The sequence below is a fragment of the Mercurialis annua genome, linkage group LG8 (assembly GCF_937616625.2).
Source record: "Mercurialis annua linkage group LG8, ddMerAnnu1.2, whole genome shotgun sequence".
Classification (NCBI taxonomy): Eukaryota; Viridiplantae; Streptophyta; class Magnoliopsida; order Malpighiales; family Euphorbiaceae; genus Mercurialis; species Mercurialis annua.
In genome coordinates, this window is record NC_065577.1 from 19,736,591 (window position 1) to 19,762,594 (window position 26,004).

At 31.6% G+C, this 26,004-nt stretch overlaps 1 protein-coding gene and 1 pseudogene across 1 annotated transcript; both read right to left on the bottom strand.

Annotated features, from left to right (window-relative positions):
* Positions 1-16,277: 16,277 nt before the first annotated feature.
* On the bottom strand, positions 16,278-16,907 carry LOC126661738 (uncharacterized). Its single transcript, XM_050355604.1, has 2 exons — positions 16,757-16,907; positions 16,278-16,666 (listed from the first exon to the last, which is right to left on the bottom strand). The coding sequence occupies exons 1-2, from the start codon at positions 16,905-16,907 to the stop codon at positions 16,278-16,280; spliced, it is 540 nt and encodes a 179-aa protein (XP_050211561.1).
* A 1,115-nt stretch (positions 16,908-18,022) lies between these two features.
* LOC126661739 (uncharacterized) lies at positions 18,023-21,313 on the bottom strand (annotated as a pseudogene).
* Between the last annotated feature and the right edge of the window lie 4,691 nt (positions 21,314-26,004).

A 26,004-nucleotide genomic window follows, 5' to 3' on the forward strand; every position in this document is an offset into this window, starting at 1 on the left:
TGAAATGTTTGTATTAATTTTGTAACGTCAGTAAATGTTTGGCTTAAATTGCTAAAAAGGTGAAACATTTGGTTTTATTTCGTAACGTTTGTAAACATTTGGCTTAAATAGCTAAAAAGGTGAAAGCTTGGATTTGTTTTGTAAAGTTTGTAAACATTTGGCTTAAATTGTTAAAAAGGTTAAACGCTTCGTTTTGTTTCGTAACGTTTGTAAATGTTTGGCTTAAATCGCTACAAATGTGAAACGTTTGGTGTTTTTCGTAATGTGTTTAAATGTTTTGTTTAAAGAGGAAATTACACCATTTACCAAAAAAAAATAAAAAAAAATTACAAAACAACATGTTGACTTTTTTCATTTACAAAAATATTAATAATATTTACAAAAGTACAAAAATATAAAAAATAATATCAAACATACGGTGTATACTGTGTGTATAATGTCAGTATACTAAAAACTAACATTATATCAACATTATATCAAAAGTATACTAACATTATACATACTGAGATTTTATTAATATTAAATAAAAATTGAGGAAATTACACCATTTATCAAAAAAATGAAAATAATTACAAAATTATATATTGACTTTTTTCATTTACAAAAATATTAATAATATTAATAAAAGTACAAAGAATAAAAAATAATATCAAACATACGGTGTATACTGTGGGTATAATGTCAGTATACTAATAAACTAACATTATATTAACATCATACCAAAATTATACCGACATTATACATATTAAGATTTTATTAATATTAAATGAAAATTTACCAAAATTACATCAAATCGTATACTAAAAATTAAATTAATAATATATCAAAATTATACAAACGGTATACAAAAAGTGTACACATCAAAATATACTGAAATTTTATTATTACATCAATATTACACCACATCGCATACTAAATATTAACCTAACAATATACTAAAATTATACCAACAATATACAAATTCTCTAGTTCATTACCAACTATAGTGAAAAGTACATATAAAAAAAATATACATGTTATCAACTAAAAAATATATTTAATAATTTATAATCGATATACCAAAAATATACTGAAATTATACTAATAATAAATCAAATATTATTTTTAAATTATCTGATTTATAGTTTTAGTATTCCAAAATTATACAATAATTATACCGACATTATACAAATCGTATTTTTGTAATTAATTTTCATTTTTTGGTACTTTTGTAATTAATTTTAAAATCAATCGTATTTTTGTAAATAAACAAAGTTTACAGGTACTTTTGTAAATATTTTTAAAATTTTAGGTACTTTTGTCATCGTCCCATAAAAATTTATCAAAATTACATCAAATCGTTTACTAAAAATTAAATTAATAATATACCAAAATTATACTAACAGTATACCAAGAGTGTACACATCAAAATATACTAAAATTTTATTATTATATCAATATTACACCACATCACATGCTAAATATTAGCCTAACAATATACTAAAATTATACCAACAATATACAAATTCTCTAGTTCATTACCAACTATAGTGAAAAATACATATAAAAAAATATACATGTTATCAAATAGAAAATATATATAAAAATTTATAATCGATATACCAAAAATATACTGAAATTATACCAATAATAAACAGAAAATTATTTTTAAATTTTCTGATTTATAGTTTTAATATTTCAAAATTATACCATAATTATACCTACATTATACAAATCGTATTTTTGAAATTAATTTTCTTTTTTGGTACTTTTGTAATTAGTTTTAAATCAGTCGTATTTTTAACTAATAAAAGTTTACATGTACTTTTGTAAATATTTTAGAAATTTTAGGTACTTTTGTCATCGTCCCTTGTTTAAATCGCTAAAAAGGTGAAACGCTTGGATTTGTTTCGTGATGTTTGTATACGTTTGGATTAAATCGCTAAAAAGGTGAAATATTTGGATTTGTTTCGTAGCATTAGAAATGTTTGGCTTAAATCGCTATGAAGATGAAATGTTTGTATTAATTTTGTAACGTCAGTAAATGTTTGGCTTAAATCGCTAAAAAGAGAAAACGTTTGGTTTTATTTCGTAACGTTTGCATACGTTTGGCTTAAATCGCTAAAAAGGTGAAACGTCTGGATTTCTTTCGTAACTTTTGTAAACGTTTGGCATAAATTGCGAAAAGGGTGAAACGCTTGGATTTGTTTTGTCACGTTTGTAAACGTTTGGCTTAAATAGCTATAAAGGTGAAAGATTGGATTTGTTTTGTAAAGTTTGTAATCGTTTGACTTAAATTGCTAAAAAGGTTAAACGCTTCGTTTTGTTTCGTAACGTTTTTAAATGTTTGTCTTAAATCGCTATAAATGTGAAACGTTTGGTTTTTTTTCGTAAAGTTTTTTAATGTTTTGTTTAAATCGTTAAAAAGGTGAAACGCTTGGATTTGTTTCGTGACGTTTGTATACGTTTTGATTAAATCGCTAAAAAGGTGAAATATTTGGATTTCTTTCGTAACATTAGAAATGTTTGGCTTAAATCGCTATGAAGATGGAATGTTTGTATTAATTTCGTAACGTCAGTAAATGTTTGGCTTAAATCGCTAAAAAAGGGAAACGTTTGGTTTTATTTCGTAACGTTTGTATACGTTTGGCTTAAATCGCTAAAAAGGTGAAACGCTTGGATTTGTTTCGTGACTTTTGAAAACGTTTTGTTTAAATTTCAATAAAGGTGAAACGCTTGGATGTTTTTCGTGATTTTTGTAAACGTTTGGTTTAAATTGCAATAAAGGTTTAACGTTTGGATTTGTTTCGCAACGTTTATAAACGTTTGGCTTAAATTGCTAAATAGATGAAACGCTTGGATTTGTTTCTTAACGTTTTATACGTTTGGATTTGTTTCGTAGCGTTTGTAAACGTTTGGCTTAAATAGCTAAAAAGGTGAAACGTCTGGATTTCTTTCGTAACTTTTGTAAACGTTTGGCATAAATTGCTAAAAGGGTGAAAGGCTTGGATTTATTTTATAACGTTTGTTAACGTTTGGCTTAAATAGCTAAAAAGATGAAACGCTTGGATTTGTTTCGTAACGGTTTATACGTTTGGATTTGTTTCGTAACGTTTGTAAACGTTTGGCTTAAATCGCTAAAAAGGTGAAACGTCTGGATTTCTTTCGTAACTTTTGTAAACGTTTGGCATAAATTGCTAAAAGGGTGAAACCCTTGGATTTGTTTTATAACGTTTGTAAACGTTTGGCTTAAATAGCTGTAAAGGTGAAAGCTTGGATTTGTTTTGTAAAGTTTGTAAACGTTTAGCTTAAATTGCTAAAAGGGTTAAACGGTTCGTTTTGTTTTGTAACGTTTGTAAATGTTTGGCTTAAATAGCTAGAAATGTGAAACGTTTGGTTTTTTTTCGTATTGTTTTGTTTAAATCGCTAAAAAGGTGAAACGCTTGGATTTGTTTCGTGACGTTTGTATACGTTTGGATTAAATCGCTAAAAAGGTGAAATATTTTGGATTTGTTTCGTAAGATTAGAAATGTTTATCTTAAATCGCTATGAAGATGAAATGTTTGAATTAATTTCGTAACGTCAGTAAATGTTTGGCTTAAATCGCTAAAAAGGGGAAACATTTGGTTTTATTTTGTAACGTTTGTAAACGTTTGGCTTAAATAGCTAAAAAGGTTAAAGCTTGGATTTGTTTTGTTAAGTTTGTAAACGTTTGCCTTAAATTGCTAAAAAGGTTAAACGCTTCGTTTTATTTCATAACGTTTGTAAATGTTTGGCTTAAATCGCTACAAATGTGAAACGTTTGGTGTTTTTCGTAATGTTTTTAAATGTTTTGTTTAAAGGGGAAATTACACCATTTACCAAAAAAAATAAAAAAAATTACAAAACTACATGTTGACTTTTTTCATTTACAAAAATATTAATAATATTTACAAAAGTACAAAAATATAAAAAATAATATCAAACATATGGTGTATACTGTGGGTATAATGTCAGTATACTAAAAACTAACATTATATCAAAATTATATCAAAATTATACCAACATTATACATACTGAGATTTTGTTAATATTAAAGAAAAATTGAGGAAATTACACCATTTATCAAAAAAATGAAAATAATTAATAAATTATATATTGATTTTTTTCATTTACAAAAATATTAATAATATTTATAAAAGTACAAAAGAATAAAAAATAATATCAAACATACGGTGTATACTGTGGGTATAATTTCAGTATACTAATAAACTAACATTATATTAACATCATACCAAAATTATACCGGCATTATACATATTAAGATTTTATTAATATTAAATGAAAATTTACCAAAATTACATCAAATTGTATACTAAAAATTAAATTAATAATATATCAAAATTATACAAACGGTATACAAAAAGTGTACACATCAAAATATACTGAAATTTTATTATTACATCAACATTACACCACATCGCATACTAAATATTAACCTAACAATATACTAAAATTATACCAACAATATATAAATTCTCTAGTTCATTACCAACTATAGTGAAAAGTACATATAAAAAAAATATACATGTTATCAACTAAAAAATATATTTAATAATTTATAATCGATATACCAAAAATATACTGAAATTATACTAATAATAAATCAAATATTATTTTTAAATTATCTGATTTATAGTTTTAGTATTCCAAAATTATACAATAATTATACCGACATTATACAAATCGTACTTTTGTAATTAATTTTCATTTTTTGGTACTTTTGTAATTAATTTTAAATCAGTCGTATTTTTGTAAATAAACAAAGTTTACAGGTACTTTTGTAAATATTTTAAAATTTTAGGTACTTTTGTCACCGTCCCATAAAAATTTACCAAAATTACATTAAATCGTTTACAAAAAATAATATTAATAATATACCAAAATTATACTAACAGTATACCAAGAGTGTACACATCAAAATATACTAAAATTTTATTATTATATCAATATTACACCACATCACATGCTAAATATTAGCCTAACAATATACTAAAATTATACCAACAATATACAAATTCTCTAGTTCATTACCAACTATAGTGAAAAATACATATAAAAAAATATACATGTTATCAAATAGAAAATATATATAAAAATTTATAATCGATATACCAAAAATATACTGAAATTATACCAATAATAAACAGAAAATTATTTTTAAATTTTTTGATTTATAGTTTTAATATTTCAAAATTATACCTACATTATACCTACATTATACAAATCGTATTTTTGAAATTAATTTTCTTTTTTGGTACTTTTGTAATTAGTTTTAAATCAGTCGTATTTTGAAACTAAAAAAAGTTTACATGTACTTTTATAAATATTTTTAAAAAATTAGGTACTTTTGTCATCTTCCTTGTTTAAATCGCTAAAAAGGTGAAACGCTTGGATTTGTTTCGTGACGTTTGTATACGTTTTGATTAAATCGCTAAAAAGGTGAAATATTTGGATTTGTTTCGTAGCATTAGAAATATTTGACTTAAATCGCTATGAAGATGAAATGTTTGTATTAATTTTGTAACGTCAGTAAATGTTTGGCTTAAATCGCTAAAAAGGGGAAATGTTTGGTTTTATTTCGTAACGTTTGCATACGTTTGGCTTAAATCGCTAAAAAGGTGAAACGTCTGGATTTCTTTCGTAACTTTTGAAAACGTTTGGTTTAAATTTCAATAAAGGTAAAACGCTTGGATTTTTTTCGTGACTTTTATAAACGTTTGGATTTGTTTCGCAACATTTATAAACGTTTGGCTTAAATTGCTAAAAAGATGAAACGCTTGGATTTGTTTCGTAACGTTTTATACGTTTGGATTTGTTTCGTAGCGTTTGTAAACGTTTGGCTTAAATAGCTAAAAAGGTGAAACATATGGATTTTTTTGGTAACTTTTGTAAACGTTTGGCATAAATTGCTAAAAGGGTGAAAGGCTTGGATTTATTTTGCAATATTTGTAAACGTTTGGCTTAAATAGCTAAAAAGGTGAAACGCTTGGATTTGTTTTGTAACGGTTTATACGTTTGGATTTGTTTCGTAACGTTTGTAAACGTTTGGCTTAAATCGCTAAAAAGGTGAAACGTCTGGATTTCTTTCGTAACTTTTGTAAACGTTTGGCATAAATTGCTAAAAGGGTGAAACCCTTGGATTTGTTTTGTAACGTTTGTAAACGTTTCGCTTAAATAGCTATAAAGGTGAAAGCTTGGATTTGTTTTGTAAAGTTTGTAAACATTTGGCTTAAATTGCTAAAAGGGTTAAACGGTTCGTTTTGTTTCGTAACGTTTGTAAATGTTTGGCTTAAATAGCTAGAAATATGAAACGTTTGGTTTTTTTTTCGTATTGTTTTGTTTAAATCGCTAAAAACGTGAAACGCTTTGATTTGTTTCGTGACGTTTGTATACGTTTGGATTAAATCGCTAAAAAGATGCAATATTTGGATTTGTTTCGTAAGATTAGAAATGTTTATCTTAAATCGCTATGAAGATGAAATGTTTGAATTAATTTCGTAACGTCAGTAAATGTTTGGCTTAAATCGCTAAAAAGGGGAAACATTTGGTTTTATTTCGTAACGTTTGTAAACGTTTGGCTTAAATAGCTAAAAAGGTGAAAGCTTGGATTTGTTTTGTAAAGTTTGTATACGTTTGGCTTAAATTGCTAAAAAGGTTAAACGCTTCGTTTTGTTTCGTAACGTTTGTAAATGTTTGGCTTAAATCGCTACAAATATGAAACGTTTGGTGTCTTTCGTAATGTTTTTAAATGTTTTGTTTAAAGAGGAAATTACACCATTTACCAAAAAAAAAATAAAAAAAATTACAAAACTACATGTTAACTTTTTTTCATTTACAAAAATATTAATAATATTTACAAAAGTACAAAAATTTAAAAAATAATATCAAACATACGGTGTATACTGTGTGTATAATGTCAGTATACTAAAAACTAACATTATATCAACATTATATCAAAAGTATACTAACATTATACATACTGAGATTTTATTAATATTAAATAAAAATTGAGGAAATTACACCATTTATCAAAAAAATGAAAATAATTACAAAATTATATATTGACTTTTTTCATTTACAAAAATATTAATAATATTAATAAAAGTACAAAGAATAAAAAATAATATCAAACATACGGTGTATACTGTGGGTATAATGTCAGTATACTAATAAACTAACATTATATTAACATCATACCAAAAAATAATATCATACGTTTGGTTTTATTTCGTAAGGTTTGTATACGTTTGGTTTAAATCGCTAAAAAGGTGAAACGCTTGGATTTGTTTCGTGACTTTTGAAAACGTTTGGTTTTAATTTCAATAAAGGTGAAACGCTTGGATTTTTTTCGTGATTTTTGTAATCGTTTGATTTAAATTGCAATAAAGGTTAAACGTTTAGATTTGTTTCTCAACGTTTATAAACGTTTGACTTAAATTGCTAAAAAGATGAAACTCTTGGATTTGTTTCTTAACGTTTTATACGTTTGGATTTGTTTCGTAGGATTTGTAATCGTTTGGCTTAAATAGCTAAAAGGGTGAAAAGTTTGGATTTCTTTCGTAACTTTTGTAAATATTTGGCTTCAATTGCTAAAAGGGTGAAACACTTGGATTTCTTTTGTAACTTTTATAAATGTTTTGCTTAAATAGCTAAAAAGGTGGAACGCTTGTATTCGTTTCGTAACGGTTTATACGTTTGGATTTGTTTCGTAATGTTTGTAAACGTTTGGCTTAAATCGCTAAAAAGGTTAAACGTGTGGATTTCTTTCGTAACTTCTGTAAACGTTTGGCATAAATTGCTAAAAGGGTGAAACCCTTGGATTTGTTTTGTAACGTTTGTAAACGTTTGGCTTAAATAGTTATAAAGGTGAAAGCTTGGATTTTTTTTGTAAAGTTTGTAAATGTTTGGCTTAAATTGCTAAAAAGGGGAAACTTTTGGTTTTATTTCGTAACGTTTGTATACGTTTGGCTTAAATCGCTAAAAAGGTGAAACGCTTGGATTTGTTTCGTGACTTTTGAAAACGTTTGGTTTAAATTTCAATAAAGGTGAAACGCTTGGATTTGTTTTGTGATTTTTGTATCTTTTTAGTAATTTCACCGAAACGTTTATAAATATTACGAAACAAATCCAAACGTTTCACCTTTTTAACAAACAAATCCAAAAACGTTTACAAACGTTACAAACAAATCCAAACGTTACGAAGCAAAACCAAACGTTTACAAACGTTACGAAACAAATCCAAACAATTCACCTTTTTAGCTATTTAATCCAAACGTATACAAACGCTACGAAACAAATTCAAGCGATTAACATTTTTAGCGATTTAAGCCAAACGTTTAAAAATGTTGCAAAACAAATTCAAATGTTTCACCCTTTTAGCGATTTAAGACAAATGTTTACAAACATTACGAAACAAATCCAAATGTTTCACCTATTAAGCGATTTAAGTCAAAAGTTTACAAACACTAAGAAACAAATCCAAATGTTTCCCCTTTTTAGCGATTTAAGCCAAACATTTACAAACGTTGTGAAACAAATCCAAACGTTTCACCTTTGTAGCGATTTAAGCCAAACGTTTACAAACGGTAAGAAACAAATCCAAAGGTTTCACCTTTGTAGCGATTTAAGCCCAACGTTTACAAACGCTACGAAACATATCCAAACATTTCACCTTTTTAACGATTTAAGTCGAACGTTTACAAACGTTACCAAACAAAACCAAACGTTTCACCTCTTTTGTGATTGAAGCCGAACGTTTACAAACGGCGCGAAACAAATCCAAACGTTTCACCTTTGTAGCGATTTAAGCCCAACGTTGAGAAACGCTACGAAACATTCCAAACGTTTCACCTTTTTGGCGATTTAAGTCGAACGTTTACAAACGATACGAAACAAAACCAAAGGTTTCACCTTTTTTACAATTTAATCCAAACGTTTACAAACGTTACGAAAAAATTCAAAATGTATCCCCATTTTAGCAATATAAGCCAAACGTTTAAAACGTTACGAAACAAATCCAAACGTTTCGCCTTTTTGGCGATTTAAGCCAAACGTTTACAAACGTTAAGAAACAAATTTAAACGTTTCACATTTTTAGAGATTGAAGCCAAACAATTACAAACCTAACGAAACAAATCCAAACATTTCACCTTTTTAGCGATTTAAGCCAAAGGTTTAAAAACGTTACGAAACAAATCCAAACGTTTCACCTTTTTATCAATTTAAGCGAAACGTTTACAAACATTACGAAACAAATCCAAGCATTTCACCTTTTTCGCAATTTAAGCCAACCGTTTACATACGTTACAAAACAAATCCTAGTGTTTTACCTTTTTAGCGATTTAAGCCAAACGTTTACAAACGTTGCAAAACAAATCCAAATATTTCACCTTTTGAGCGATTTAAGCCAAACGTTTACAAAAGCTACGAATCAAATCCAAATGTTTCACTTTTTTAGCGATTTAAGCCAAACGTTTACAAACGTTACGAAACAAATCCAAGAGTTTCACCTTTTTAGCAATTTAAGCGAAACGTTTACAAATGCTACGAAACAAATCCAAACGTTAAACTTTTTTAGTGATTCAAGCCGAACGTTTACAAACGTTACGAAACAAAACCAAACGTTTCACCTTTGAAGCAATTTAACCCAAACGTTTACAAACATTACAAAACAAATCCAAATGTTTCCCCATTTTAACAATTTAAGCCAAACGTTTACAAATGTTACGAAACAAATCCAAACGTTTCACAGCCAAACATTTACAAACGTAATGAAACAAATCAAAGTGTTTTACATTTTTAGCAATTCAAGCCAAACGTTTACAAACAGTACGAAACAAATCCAAACGTTTAGCCTTTTTAGCGATATAAGCCAAAGGATTACTAACGTTACGAAATAAATCCAAACATTTAACCTTTTTAGTGATTTAAGGCAAACGTTTACAAACGTTACGAAACAAATCCAAACGTTTCGCCTTTTTAGCGATTTAAGCCAAACGTTTACAAATGGTACGAAACAAATCCAAAGGTTTACAAATGCTATGAAACAAATCCAAACGTTTCGTCTTTTTAGAAATTTAAGCCAAACGTTTACAAACATTACGAAACAAATCCAAATATTTCCCCTTTTAAGCGATTTAAGCCAAACATTGACAAACATTACGAAACAAATCCAACCGTTTCCCCTTTTAGCGATTTAAGTCAAACGTTTACAAACGTTAAGTAAAAAATCCAAACGTTTCCCCTTTTTAACGATTTATGCCAAACGTTTACAAACGTTACGAAAAAATCCAAACGTTTCACCTTTTTAGCGATTTAAGCTAAACATTTACAAACGTTACGAAAGAAATCCAAACATTTCACCTTTTTAGAGATTTAATCCAAACATTTACTAACGTTACGAAACAAAACCAAAAGCTTAAAATGTTACGAAACAAATCCAAATATTTCACATTTTTAACGATTTAAGCCAAATGTTTAAAAACGTTGCGAATTAAAACCAAGAGTTTTACCTATTTAGCAATTTAAGCCAAACGTTTACAAACATTCGAAAACAAATCCAAGCGTTTCCCCTTTTAGCAATTTTAGACAAACGTTAACATATGTTACGAAACAAATCAAAGCGTTTCACCTTTTTTGCAATTTAAGCCAAATGTTTACAAACATTACGAAACAAATCTAAACGTTTCACATTTTTAATGATTGAAGCCAAACATTTACAAACGGTACGAAACAAATCCAAACGTTTCACCTTTTTAGAAATTTAAGCCAAACGTTTACAAACGGTACGAAACAAATCAAGACGTTTCACTTTGTTAGCGATTTAGGCCAAACGTTTACAAACCAAATGTTTCACCTTTTTAGCAATTTAAGCCAAATGTTTACAAATATTCCAAAACAAATCCAAGCGTTTTCCCTTTTTAGCAATGTTAGCCAAACGTTTAAAAATATTATGAAACAAATCAAAGCATTTCACCTTTTTAGCAATTTGAGCCAAATGTTTACAAACGTTACAAAACAAATCTCAACGTTTCAATCTTTAGCGATTTAAGCCAAACGTTTACAAACACTACGAAACAAATACAAACGTTTCACCTTTTAGCGAATTAAGCCAAACGTTTACAAACGTTACGAAACAAATCCAAACTTTTCACCTGTGAAGCGATTTAAGCCAAAGGTTTACAAACGGTAGGAAATAAATCCAAACGTTTCACCTTTTTAGCGGTTTAAAATTAACGTTTACAAAGGCTACGAAACAAATCGAAATGTTTCACCTTTTTAGCGATTTAAGCCAAATGTTTACAAACGTTACGAAACAAATCCAAACGTTTCACCTTTTTAGCGATTTAAGCCAAACTTTTGCAAACGTTATGAAACAAATCCAAATGTTTCACCTTTTTAGAAATTTAAGCGAAACATTTACAAATGTTTTGAAACAAATCCAAACATTTCACCTTTTTAGCGATATAAGCCGAACGGTTACAAATGTTACAAAACATAGGTAAACGTTTCACCTTTTTAGCGATTTAAGCCAAATGTTTACAAACGTTACGAAACAAATCCAAATGTTTTCCCAATTTAGAAATTTAAGCCAAACGTTTAAAACGTTACGAAACAAATGCAAACGTTTCAAATTTTTAGCGATTGAAGCCAAACATTTACAAAAGTAACGAAACAAATCCAAGCGTTTCACTTTATTAGCAATTTAACCCAAACGTTTACAAACATTACGAAACAAATCCAAACGTTTCACGTTTTTAGTGATTTAGCCAAACATTTACAAAGGTTATGAAACAAATTCAATTGTTTCACCTTTTTAGCAATATAAGCCAAACGTTTACAAACGTTACGAAACAAATACAAGCGTTTCAACTTTTTAGCAATTTAAGCCAAATTTATACAAACATTACGAAACAAATCCAAGAGTTTCACCTTTTTAGCAATTTAAGCCAAACGTTTACAAATTTTACGAAACAAATCCAAATGTCTCACCTTTTTAGCATATAAAGCCAAACGTTTACAAACGTTACGAAACAAATCCAAACTTTCGCCTTTTAAGTGATTTAATCAAAACATTTACAAACGTTACAAAACAAGTCCAAACGTTTCACCTTTTTAGCGATTTAAGCCAAACGTTTACAAACGTTACGAAACAAATCAAAACGTTTAAACTTTTTAGCTATTTAAGCTAAACGTTTACAAACGTTTCGAAACAAATCCAAACGTTTCGCCTTTTTAGCAATTTAAGCCAAACATTACGAAATAATTCCAAACGTTTCACCTTTTTAGCGATATAAGCAAAACATTTACAAACGTTACGAAACAAATGGAAACGTTTAAAACATTATGAAACAAATGCAAAAGTTTCACATTTTTAGCGATTTAAGACAAACCTTTACAAATGCTACGAGACAAAACAAAGTGTTTCACCTTTTTATCAATATAAGCCAAACGTTTACAAACGTTATGAAACAAATCCAAGCATTTCACGTTTTTAGCATTTTAAGCCAAACGTTTACAAACGTTACGAACGAAATCCAATCGTCTCGCCTTTTTAGTAATTTAAGCCAAACATTTACAAACGTTACGAAACAAATCCAAACATTTCACGTTTTTAGCAATTTAAGCCAAACGTTTACAAACAGTACGAAACAAATCCAAACGTTTCACCTTTTTAGCGATTTAAGCCAAACGTCTACAAACCCCACGAAATAAATCCAAATGTTTCAAATATTACCAAACAAATCCAAACGTTTCACATTTTTAACGATTGAAGCCAAACATTTACAAACTGTACGAAACAAAGCCAAACGTTTCGCCTTTTTAGCAATTTAAGCCAAACGTTTACAAACGGTACGAAACAAATCCAGACGTTTCACATTGTTAGCGATTTAAGCCAAACGTGCACAAACGTTGCGAAACAAAACCAAATGTTTCACCTTTTTAGCGATTTAAGCCAAATGTTTACAAATATTCCATAACAAATCCAAGAGTTTCCCCTTTTTTTAGCAATTTTAGCCAAAAGTTTACAAATGTTAAGAAACAAATCAAAGAGTTTCACCTTTTTAGCAATTTGAGCCAAATGTTTACAAACGTTACAAACCAAATCTCAACGTTTCAACTTTTTAGCGATTTTAGCCGAATGTTTACAAACTGTCACGACCCGATTCTCGGCGTCGAGACCGGCGCTAGGGAATGGGAGTGGTTGCTCCGAAACCCGTAGCAAGCCTTAAAATACATTAAAAATCACTAAAAAATTTCGCGGAATTCAAATCATTTTCGAACATTTGAAAATCGCAGTTTAAAACGTTCTATTATCAATTACCATTTAAAACATGCACATAATTTTCTCTTTAATTATTGCATTTTAGTTTTCAAAACCATTTCACTATGGTTTATCATGCATCTCATTATGCATACCATCTTACTAAGGTAATTACTGCATTTCACTATGCAGGCCATTTCTCTATGGACTTAACCGCATTTCATTATGCAGACCATTTCATTATGGATTTAACTGCATTTCATTATGCAGATGCGTTCATCGCATTTAATACTCGTGCAGTCGCTCGGACTTTCGCACATCATTCACATATTACATATTATCAGAGTTTAAGCGTTATAATAAAATATAAAGCATAAATAAGTCCAACGACTACTAAGGTATCACCGTTCATTATTCTAGCTACTGCAACTCTAGACACATAAAGGAAAGTCATTCTCACTTTATTCAAGCCAGGGATTTCCGGCACAAGAAATTGGAAATCCACACGTCAAACTACTCGCATGTAAAAATATTAAATTCAACGGGGTCAGTTATAAAAACTGAGTGAATGCATACAACATGTACTAATAAACATTAATATGAAAGCAATATATTCCAGATTACCGATTCATATGAAACCCTAAATCATGATTCATGTTCCTATATGCTTTCAAAACAGGAAACATAAATATTCCACATCATTTCATCATATTCGGGTTAACCTTTTCATGGCCGTATTTATTCATTTCTTTTTGTACTCTAGCCCGTCAAATATGATCATTCATCTTTTACGTATGTGAAGGTCTTTAGACTCTTTCACCATACAACAGATTTCGGCAGTACATATATACCATCGCCATTTCACTTTTTTTTAAAAGGTTCAACCTCATAGATCTCGGCAGTTTCTCTTTACTGCCTTTGGTCGTCTATATTCCGATGCCTCTGAAGATCTGTTCACACAGAGTCTAGGCCATCGCCTGACTTTCCAGGCCGTCGCCAGGATTCACACAGTATATTCACATGCAACCCATTCTAAATGCAATACCGGTGATCACACAGCACTATTGCCGCCCAATAGTAAGCATGTTTCAATGAATCTAAATCGGTTTCAAAACTATATATAATAGTTCATGCGATTTAAATTCAAAATAAAATAAAGCATTTGCAAATCATGTAAAGCAGTTCGCAATATTTTTAATACTAATATTTAGCAGTATAAGTTGTAAACACACTCACAGTACTCGCTTATTCCAAATTTAAAATATCACCCGTCGAATATCAAAACCTTTGCTCGCCGGTTTCCGCGACAAAACTCGCTGGATCTAATTTAGAGATTAAACATTAATAAATGTATTAACTCTAAATTCTAGGATAAACTCTAGACCGACTCAACCATATAAACCACATAATCACAAACCAAATTTGATTCCGACTATCTCTTTCCGCGTCATCGTATTTCTATACGATATACTCTATTCACATTAGTTTATTTAATTCATAAATAAACATAGAATTATAATTCCATATAATTCTAACACATATACAATTCACATAGTTTTCTAAAAATTCATTTTTAGAAAATCTCAACAAACATATCACAATTCAAAAATATCCAAAAATAGTTTTCCGTAAAATATTTTTGACCCGGGGCTCGGCCCCCCTTATTTTCTGCCAAAATCATTTCGGCACTAACTGCTGCCAAATGAGTTTAGGACTGAGCCAACATGCTCTATCCCCTCTACTCACATTTTGGTCACCGTATTCCGGTGGTTTTGGCCGGAAAACTCAAAAACGCTAAAAACGCTTAAAAATTCATTTTAAGCCATTTTCATCACCAAAATTCACCAAAATTATTTTTGAACAGATTTTTAATCTCATCTTTTAAAAACAGCAGCCCATAATTTTTAAAATAATTATTTTCCATTATTTTAGCAATTAAAACCGAAATATCAATTAATTGTCAAAACCGATTATCAACCTTTCAAAACACTTCAATTAAATCACTTAAATTCCATAAATAATTATCATATGTATTTTCAGAAATTTAAAATCATTAGATTTACCCACATTTAAGTATTTTTTTGAGTTTTAAACTATTAAAAATCGAATTTCAAACCTTTAAATTAACACAAGAATTAATTAACATTTTTAATCCACAAAAATTTCACTTTTAAACATATATAAATCTCAACATATAGATAAGCCCAAAAATTTAAATAAATAATTTAATTTTACGTAAAATTATTTTTAAAACCGAAACCCATAAAAACAACAATCGAAACCAACTAATTATCCATCAGACATCACATTTAAACCATCCTAAGCATGTTTCTAAGATTCAACCAACATCAGCAACTAAAAGTAAGGTTTGAGCTTGAAATTATACCTTGATTCAACATGAAAATACACATACACGATCTACGCAATATTCCCGACAACTTTTGGTAAGAAAATTTTGAGAGAAAATGGAAGAATAAATTTTTGTGTTTTGTTTTGTGAAGAATTCGGCACCCACACAATGGAGAAGATGATGGATTACTTGGGCACCAATCTTGTCTCACAAAATATCTAGATATTAGTTTAGGTGTTTCAATTATTTACAAATTTGCCATTAGGGTCATTCTTGTAAATAAATCAAACTCTAGGGGTTAAATAATTTCAACTTTCTCAAATATTCAAAAACATTAAATCATGACATATGGGCTGAGTTTAAAATATTTTTGGGCCTTTAAAAATAATTAAAATAATTATTTTGACGGTTTTTAGTGAAAAATCGCAAAATTCACTTTTAACACGTAAAATTGCCAAAAAAATCAACTTAAGGCAAAACACATACCAAATCACATTTTCACACTTATAAATTCATCATGTGAATTTATTCACCATTTTCGAGGTCCTAATTAATTAAAATTGGACACTAGCGAAAATAAACACTAATAATTCTACGAGGTATTACATTCACCCCTCCTTATAAGAAATTCGTCCTCGAATTTCAAAACAAACTATTACCTTGAGCAAACAAGTGGGGATATCGTTTCCGCATATCCGCCTCTGTTTCCCACGTACACTCCTCAATTGTACGGCTCCTCCATAGCACTTTTACCATATTACTACGGAGTTTCCTAATCTGGGTATCGACAATTTCTACAGGTTCCTCCTCATAAGATAGCTCCTCGTCTATCTCAACCTCCTGAGGTTGAATAAGTCTATGAGGGTCAGGAATATACTTCCTAAGCATCGACACGTGAAACACTGGATGTACCTGCGACATCTCAGACGGTAATGCTAACTTATAAGCTACCGTTCCTATTCGCTCAATAACCTCGTAAGGTCCTGCATATCTCGGCGCTAGCTTTCCTTTCTTTCCAAATCGGATTACACCTTTCATAGGTGATATTTTAAGAAACACAAAATCTCCGACTTGAAATTCTATATCCTTTCTCCTCACATCAGCATAGCTCTTTTGCCGACTAAATGCAGTTTCTAAACGTTGCTTAATCAACGGCACTTTCTCAGACGTAATCTGTTCTATTTCAGCTCCTGTTAATTTTCTTTCTCCAACTTCCTCCCAACAAATTGGAGATCTACACTTACGTCCATACAACGCCTCATACGGTGCCATTTCAATACTGGAATGATAACTATTGTTATGAGAACTCTACTAACGGTAGATACTCATCCCAATGGCCTCCTAAATCTAAAACACACATTCTTAACATATCCTCCAAAGTCTGGATAGTCCTTTCAGACTGTCCATCTGTTTGGGGATGAAACGCTATACTGAAATCTAAACGCGTTCCTAAAGCCTCTTACAGACTTTGCCAAAATCGAGATGTCAAAACTAATCCTCGATCTGACATAATTGACACAGGAACTCCATGTAAACTGACCACTTTGTCAATATAAATCTGTGCCAACTTTGCTGCTGTATAGGTAACCTTGATCGGAATGAAATGAGCCGACTTTGTCATTCGATCAACGATAACCCATATCGAATCAAAACCATGTTGCGACTTAGGCAATCCAACGAAAAAATCCATGGTTATTCTTTCCCATTTCCATTCTGGTATTGGTAATTGTTGCAAAAATCCAAACGGTCTCTGATGTTCCAACTTCACCTGTTGGCATATCGGACACTTAGCAACAAATTCTGCTATATCTCTTTTCATACCATTCCACCAATACATCTCCTTAACATCGTGATACATCTTGGTAGAACTAGGATGAACCCTATACTTAGATCCTTGTGCCTCCATCATAATTCTTTGTTTCAATTCTTCTACATTTGGTACGCACATCCTTGTACCAAATTTCAGAATACCACCTTTAAAATTATATTCAGAGTTCATTCCCTTTTGAACTTCTTCAATAACATGCTTTAGTTGAGGATCCGTTGTCTGAAGTTCCTTAATCTGATCATTCAATGTAGGTTTAATCGTCATTTGAGCTAACAAACTCCCCAAATACGAAACCTCCAATTGAATTCCCTTATCAAACAACGAATGTACTTCTCTAACCATTCGTCGCTTCTCAACTAAAGTAATGTGAGCTAAACTTCCTGCTGATTTCCTGCTCAACGCATCATCCACTACGTTAGCTTTGCCAGGATGATACTGTATCGTACAATCATAATCCTTTAGTAACTCCATCCACCTTCTCTGTCTGAGATTCAACTCTCTCTGATCAAATATGTATTTCAGTCTCTTGTGATCAGTGAATATTTCACATTTTGCTCCATATAGGTAATGTCTCCAAATCTTTAATGCGAATATCACTGCTGCTAATTCTAGATCATGGGTTGGATAATTAACTTCATGCTTTTTCAACTGGCGAGAAGCATAAGCTATCACTCGACCATGTTGCATCAGTACACATCCTAACCCGATCCTAGAAGCATCACAATAGAATGTAAGTCCATCACTACCTTCTGGTAATGCCAGAACTGGAGCTGTTGTCAAACACTCCTTCAGCTTCTGGAAACTCACTTCACATTGATCATTCCAAATGAACTTCGCATTCTTCTGAGTCAGCTTAGTTAATGGTGCAGACAATTTAGAAAAGTCTTGCACAAAACGTCAATAATAACCAGCTAAACCCAAGAAACTACGAATTTCTGTTACTGAACTTGGCCTTTTCCAATTCATCACAGCTTCAATCTTTTTAGGATCCACCTTAATCCCACTTTGAGATACTACATGTCCCAAAAATGCTACTTCTTCTAACCAAAATTCACACTTCGAGAATTTGGCATAAAGCTGATGATCTCTCAAAGTTTGTAACACAGTCCTTAAGTGTTGCGCATGCTCCTCCTCTGTGCGCGAATAAATCAAGATATCATCTATGAACACTATCGCGAATTGATCTAGAAATGGTTTAAAAATCCGATTCATCAAATCCATGAAAGCCGCTGGTGCATTTGTCAATCCAAATGACATCACCAAAAATTCATAATGACCGTATCTTGTTCTGAATGCAGTCTTTGGAATATCATCATTCCTGATCTTCAACTGATGATAACCAGACCTCAGATCAATCTTCGAAAGTACCTCGCTCCTTGCAATTGATCGAATAAATCGTCAATTCTGGGTAAAGGATACTTATTCTTGATTGTGACCTTATTGAGTTGTCTGTAATCTATACAGAGTCTCATAGATCCATCCTTCTTCTTCACAAACAACACAGGTGCCCCCCAAGGTGAGACACTTGGTCGTATGAATCCACGATCAATCAATTCTTCTAATTGATCCTTCAACTCCTTTAGTTCTGCTGGTGCCATACGATACGGACGTATCGATATTGGACTTGTACCAGGAACTAGATCAATACAGAATTCAATTTCTCGATCTGGTGGTAATCCAAGTAACTCTTCTGGAAACACATCAGAATACTCCGACACTACTGGTACATCACTCACACTTCCAACTTCCTTCTGAACATCTCGTACCAGAGCTAAAAATCCTTGACATCCTTTACTTAACATCTTTCTCGCTTTCAAAGCCGAGACTAAACTCTTTGGGGTTTCCAACTTCTCTCCCCGAATAGAGATAAGTTCAGTTCCAGGTGCATGGAACGTCACTATCTTCTCTCTACAATCCACATTTTCATAATGTCACGACAACCAATCCATTCCTAGGATGACGTCAAATTCTAAAACATTAAGCAACAACAAATCCGCAAGCGATTCTCGCTCTCCAATTAACACAGGACACGACGGATACATTACAGTAACGTCTATGCTTTCGCCTACAGGTGTAGCTACTAACAATGGGTTTTGCAAAATCACAGGTTGAGTTCCTAATTTTAATGCAAAACTCGACGATACAAATGAATGCGTAGGACCGGGATCAAATAAAATTGATGCATCATGCAAAGATATTGGAAATATACCTTGCACTACCGCATTCGACGCATTCGCTCCCTGAGGATTGATCGCAAAAACTCTAGCCTGCCCTCCGCTAGCAGTTGCTCCAGATCCTCGTCCGCCTGTGGTCCTTCCTCCACCACGATTACCAAAACCATATCCTCTTCCACGTTGTCCATTAAACACACTCTGGTTCTGTGCCTGCCCAGACACTGCAGGATATACAGGTCTAGGTTGTTGAAACACTGGTTGAACAACACTAGCACTTGAACCTTGTGGTCTAGACATAGGACATTCTCTAGAGTAATGACCTTGTTGTCCACACGTGTAACATCCTCTAGTTTCCCAATAGCATGCTCCAAAATGCTTCTTCCCACAAGTTGGACATAGTGGTACCGTTCCTCCTGAACTTCGTCTACTAGAACTTGATCCAGAGGTACTAAACCTCCTATCTCTTCTGTTCTTCTTAAACCCCTTATGATATGGTCCAGTGAACCTATTCGCATTAGAACTCGCAGTTCCTTCTCTCACTTGCTCACCAGGAACAGTGATCCTTCCAAATTGGATCAAAGTAGTTTCCATCTGGCGTGCACTATCGATGATTTGAACCAAATCCTTCCTAACATCAGATAGTAATCCAATATATTCGGGTCCTAGCCTCTTAATGAACCTCGAATTCACCCTATCTCTATCCAACATCAGATCAGGTGTGAAACGACTCAACCTTGTGAACTCCGTCACATACTCCTGCACCGTCTTTCCTATCTTATTCAAATTCAACAGTTTCTCTCGATAACTCTCCGTTACTGAAAACGGCAGAAAGAAATTCTTAAATCGAGTGACAAATTCATTCCAAGTCATCTCTCCCATACTTGGTTGAATATGCCTTTGAAACCAATCCTTCGCAGATCCTTTTACTGACATCTCCACCATCAGTATAGACTGTCTTTCACTAGCATTAAGACGTCTAGCGTTCATTTCTACTTCCTCTAAGAAATCTAATGCATTGTTCGATCCATCAAACTTCATGGGCTTGAGCCTCATGTAAGCCATAACGAGATCACGATCAACATTAGCACCAACTCTCTGCTGTTGATAATCCAACTGCTCTCTGTGCATATTTTGCACTTCCGCTTGATTCGTTTGCATGGCTGCTATGCCAGCTAAAAATTGTTCGAAATCAAAGCCCGGAATATTAAAATTTGGCCCACGGCCTCTACCACGACCTCGACCATGTCCACGTCCACGACCACGACCTTTGCCTACTGCGGGTATCGCATTGTTATGAACGGACTACTCATCATGAGCGTTCTCCTCATGAACGTTTTCATCATGCTGATCAGCCATTTTGATCAAAGCACGTCATCTATTAAAAATCTTATCTAATGTTCTAATCGTATACTATCAGGCTCTACTTACTCCTAACAAGCATACAGACTCGATCCTAAAGCACAGCTTAGAATATTTAATAACAAATGATGACTTAACGAATGACATGACAGAACCCTAGATGTTGCAGTAGACTCTATATATCAATTTCCTAGGTTCACATTCCATACGGTATTTAACAATGATACCGCCTTTACTATCAACCACTTTTCGACTATCACTCAGTCAGTGGAAATGATACCAACTTTCATTACTCCTTTCTCAGGCAGTGAAACCATTTTTAGATCATTGCTCTGATACCACCTTTGTCACGACCCGATTCTCGGCGTCGAGACCGGCGCTAGGGAATGGGAGTGGTTGCTCTGAAATCCGTAGCAAGCCTTAAAAATACATTAAAAATCACTAAAAAATTTCGCGGAATTCAAATCATTTTCGAACATTTTAAAATTGCAGTTTAAAACGTTATATTATCAATTACCATTTAAAACATGCACATAATTTTCTCTTTAATTATTGCATTTTAGTTTTCAAAACCATTTCACTATGGTTTATCATGCATCTCATTATGCATACCATCTTACTAAGGTAATTACTGCATTTCACTATGCAGGCCATTTCTCTATGGACTTAACCGCATTTCATTATGCAGACCATTTCATTATGGATTTAACTGCATTTCATTATGCAGATGCGTTCATCGCATTTAATACTCGTGCAGTCGCTCGGACTTTCGCACAGCATTCACATATTACATATTATCAGAGTTTAAGCGTTATAATAAAATATAAAGCATAAATAAGTCCAACGACTACTAAGGTATCACCGTTCATTATTCTAGCTACTGCAACTCTAGACACATAAAGGAAAGTCATTCTCACTTTATTCAAGCCAGGGATTTCCGGAACAAGAAATTGGAAATCCACACGTCAAACTACTCGCCTGTAAAAATATTAAATTCAACGGGGTCAGTTATAAAAACTGAGTGAATGCGTACAACATGTACTAATAAACATTAATATGAAAGCAATGCATTCCGGATTACCGATTCATATGAAACCCTAAACCATGATTCATGTTCCTATATGCTTTCAAAACAGGAAACATAAATATTCCACATCATTTCATCATATTCGGGTTAACCTTTTCATGGCAGTATTTATTCATTTCTTTTTGTACTCTAGCCCGTCAAATCTGATCATTCATCTTTTACGTATGTGAAGGTCTTTAGACTCTTTCACCATACAACAGATTTCGGCAGTACATATATACCGTCGTCATTTCACTTTTTTTAAAAGGTTCAACCTCTCAGATCTCGGCAGTTTCTCTTTACTGCCTTTGGTCGTCTATATTCCGTTGCCTCTGAAGATCTGTTCGCACAGAGTCTAGGCCGTCGCGTGACTTTCCAGGCCGTCGCCAGGATTCACACAGTATATTCACATGCAACCCATTCTAAATGCAATACCGGTGATCACACAGCACTATTGCCGCCCAATAGTAAGCATGTTTCAATGAATCTAAATCGGTTTCAAAACTATGTATAATAGTTCATGCGATTTAAATTCAAAATAAAATAAAGCATTTGCAAATCATGTAAAGCAGTTCGCAATATTTTTAATACTAATATTTGGCAGTATAAGTTGTAAACACACTCACAGTACTCGCTTATTCCAAATTTAAAATATCACCCGTCGAATATCAAAACCTTTGCTCGCCGGTTTCCGCGATAAAACTCGCTGGATCTAATTTAGAGATTAAACATTAATAAATGTATTAACTCTAAATTCTAGGATAAACTATAGACCGACTCAACCATATAAACCACATAATCACAAACCAAATTTGATTCCGACTATCTCTTTCCGCGTCATCGTATTTCTATACGATATACTCTATTCACATTAGTTTATTTAATTCATAAATAAACATAGAATTATAATTTCATATAATTCTAACACATATACAATTCACATAGTTTTCTAAAAATTCATTTTTAGAAAATCTCAACAAACACATCACAATTAAAAAATATCCAAAAATATTTTTGACCCGGGGCTCGGCCCCCCTTATTTTCTGCCAAAATCATTTCGGCACTAACTGCTGCCATATGAGTTTAGGACTGAGCCAACATGCTCTATCCCCTCTACTCACATTTTGGTCACCGTATTCCGGTGGTTTTGGCCGGAAAACTCAAAAACGCTAAAAACGCTTAAAAATTCATTTTAAGCCATTTTAATCACCAAAATTCACCAAAATTATTTTTGAACAGATTTTTAATCTCATCTTTTAAAAACAGCAGCCCATAATTTTTAAAATAATTATTTTCCATTATTTTAGCAATTAAAACCGAAATATCAATTAATTGTCAAAACCGATTATCAACCCTTCAAAACACTTCAATTAAATCACTTAAATTCCATAAATAATTATCATATGTATTTTCAGAAATTTAAAATCATTAGATTTACCCACATTTAAGCATTTTTTTGAGTTTTAAACTATTAAAAATCGAATTTCAAACCTTTAAATTAACATCCGAATTAATTAACATTTTTAATCCATAAAAATTTCACTTTGAAGCATATATAAATCTCAACATATAGATCAGCCCAGAAATTTAAATAAATAATTTAATTTTACGTAAAAATTATTTTTAAAACCGAAACCCATAAAAACAACAATCGAAACCAACTAATTATCCATCAGACATCACATTTAAACAATCCTAAGCATGTTTCTAAGATTCAACCAACATCAGCAACTAAAAGTAAGGTTTGAGCTTGAAATTATACCTTGATTCAACATGCAAATACACATACACGATCTACGCAATATTCCCGACAACTTTTGTTAAGAAAATTTTGAGACAAAATGGAAGAATAAATTTTTGTGTTTTGTTTTGTGAAGAATTCGGCACCCACACAATGGAGAAGATGATGGATTACTTGGGCACCAATCTTGTCTCACAAAATATCTAGATATTAGTTTAGGTGTTTCAATTATTTACAAGTTTGCCATTAGGGGCATTCTTGTAAATAAATCAAACTCTAGGGGTAAAATAATTTCAACTTTCTCAAATATTCAAAAACATTAAATCATGACATATGGGCTGAGTTTAAAATATTTTTGGGCCTTTAAAAATAATTAAAATAATTATCTTGACGGGTTTTAGTGAAAAATCGCAAAATTCACTTTTAACACGTAAAATTACCAAAAAAATCAACTTAAGGAAAAACACATACCAAATCACATTTTCACACTTATAAATTCATCATGTGAATTTATTCACCATTTTCGAGGTCCTAATTAATTAAAATTGGACACTAGCGAAAATAAACACTAATAATTCTACGGGGTATTACACAAACACTACGAAAGAAATACAAACATTTCACCTTTTTAGCGAATTAAGCCAAACGTGTACAAACGTTTAGAAACAAATCCAAACTTTTCACCTTTGAAGCGATTTAAGCCAAAGGTTTACAAACGGTACGAAACAAATTCAAACGTTTCACCTTTTTAGCGATTCAAAATAAACGTTTACAAAGGCTACGAAACAAATCTAAACGTTTCACCTTTTTAGCGATTTAAGCCAAATATTTACAAAGGTTACGAAACAAATCCAAACCTTTCACCTTTTTAGCGATTTAAGCCAAACTTTCGCAAACGTTATGAAACAAATCCAAACGTTTCACCTTTTTAGAAATCTAAGTGAAACGTTTACAAATGTTATGAAACAAATCCAAACGTTTCACATTTTTAGCGATATAAGCCGAACGGTTACAAACACTACGAAACAAATCAAACGTTTCACCTTTTTAGCGAATTAAGCTAAACATTTACAAACGTTTCAAAACAAATCCAAACTTTTCACCTTTGAAGCGATTTAAGCCAAAGGTTTACAAACGGTATGAAACAAATCCAAACATTTCACCTTTTTAGCGGTTTAAAATAAACGTTTACAAAGGCTACGAAATAAATCCAAACGTTTCACCGTTTTAGCGATTTAAGCCTAATCGTTTACAAACGTTACGAAACAAATCCAAACGTTTCACCTTTTTAGAAATTTAAGCGAAACGTTTACAAATGTTATGAAACAAATCCAAATGTTTCACCTTTTTAGCGATATAAGCCGAACGGTTACAAACATTACGAAACAAAACCAAACGTTTCACCGTTTTAGCGATTTAAGCCAAATATTTACCAACGTTTCGAAACAAATCCAAATGTTTACAAACGTTATGAAACAAAATCAAACGTTTCCCCTTTTAGCAATTAAAGCCAAACATTTACAAACGTAGCGAAACAAATCCAAGAGTTTCACCTTTTTGGCAATATAAGCCAAACGTTTACAAACATTACGAAACAAATCCAAACGTTTCACCTTATTAGTGATTAGCCAAAGATTTACAAAGGTTATGAAACAAATCCAATTGTTTCAACTTTTTTAGCAATTTAAGCCAAACATTTACAAACGTTACGAAACAAATCCAAGCGTTTCACCTTTTTAGCAATTTAAGCCAAATGTTTACAAAAGTTACGAAACAAATCCAAGCGTTTCACCTTTTTAGCAATATAAGCCAAACCTTTACAAATTTTACGAAATAAATCCAAATGTCTCACCTTTTTAGCGTATTAAGCCAAACGTTTACAAACGTTATGAAACAAATCCAAACTTTTGCCTTTTTAGCGATTTAATCAAAACGTTTAGAAACATTGCAAAACAAATCCAAACGTTTCACCTTTTTAGAGATTTAAGCCAAACGCTTACAAACATTACGAAACAAATCCAAACGTTTAACCTTTTTAGCTATTTAAGCCAAACGTTTGCAAACGTTTCGAAACAAATCCAAACGTTTTGCCTTTTTAGCAATTTAAGCCAAACGTTACGAAACAAATCCAAACGTTTAACCTTTTTAGCGATATAACCCAAACATTTACAAACGCTACGAAACAAAACCAAATGTTTAAA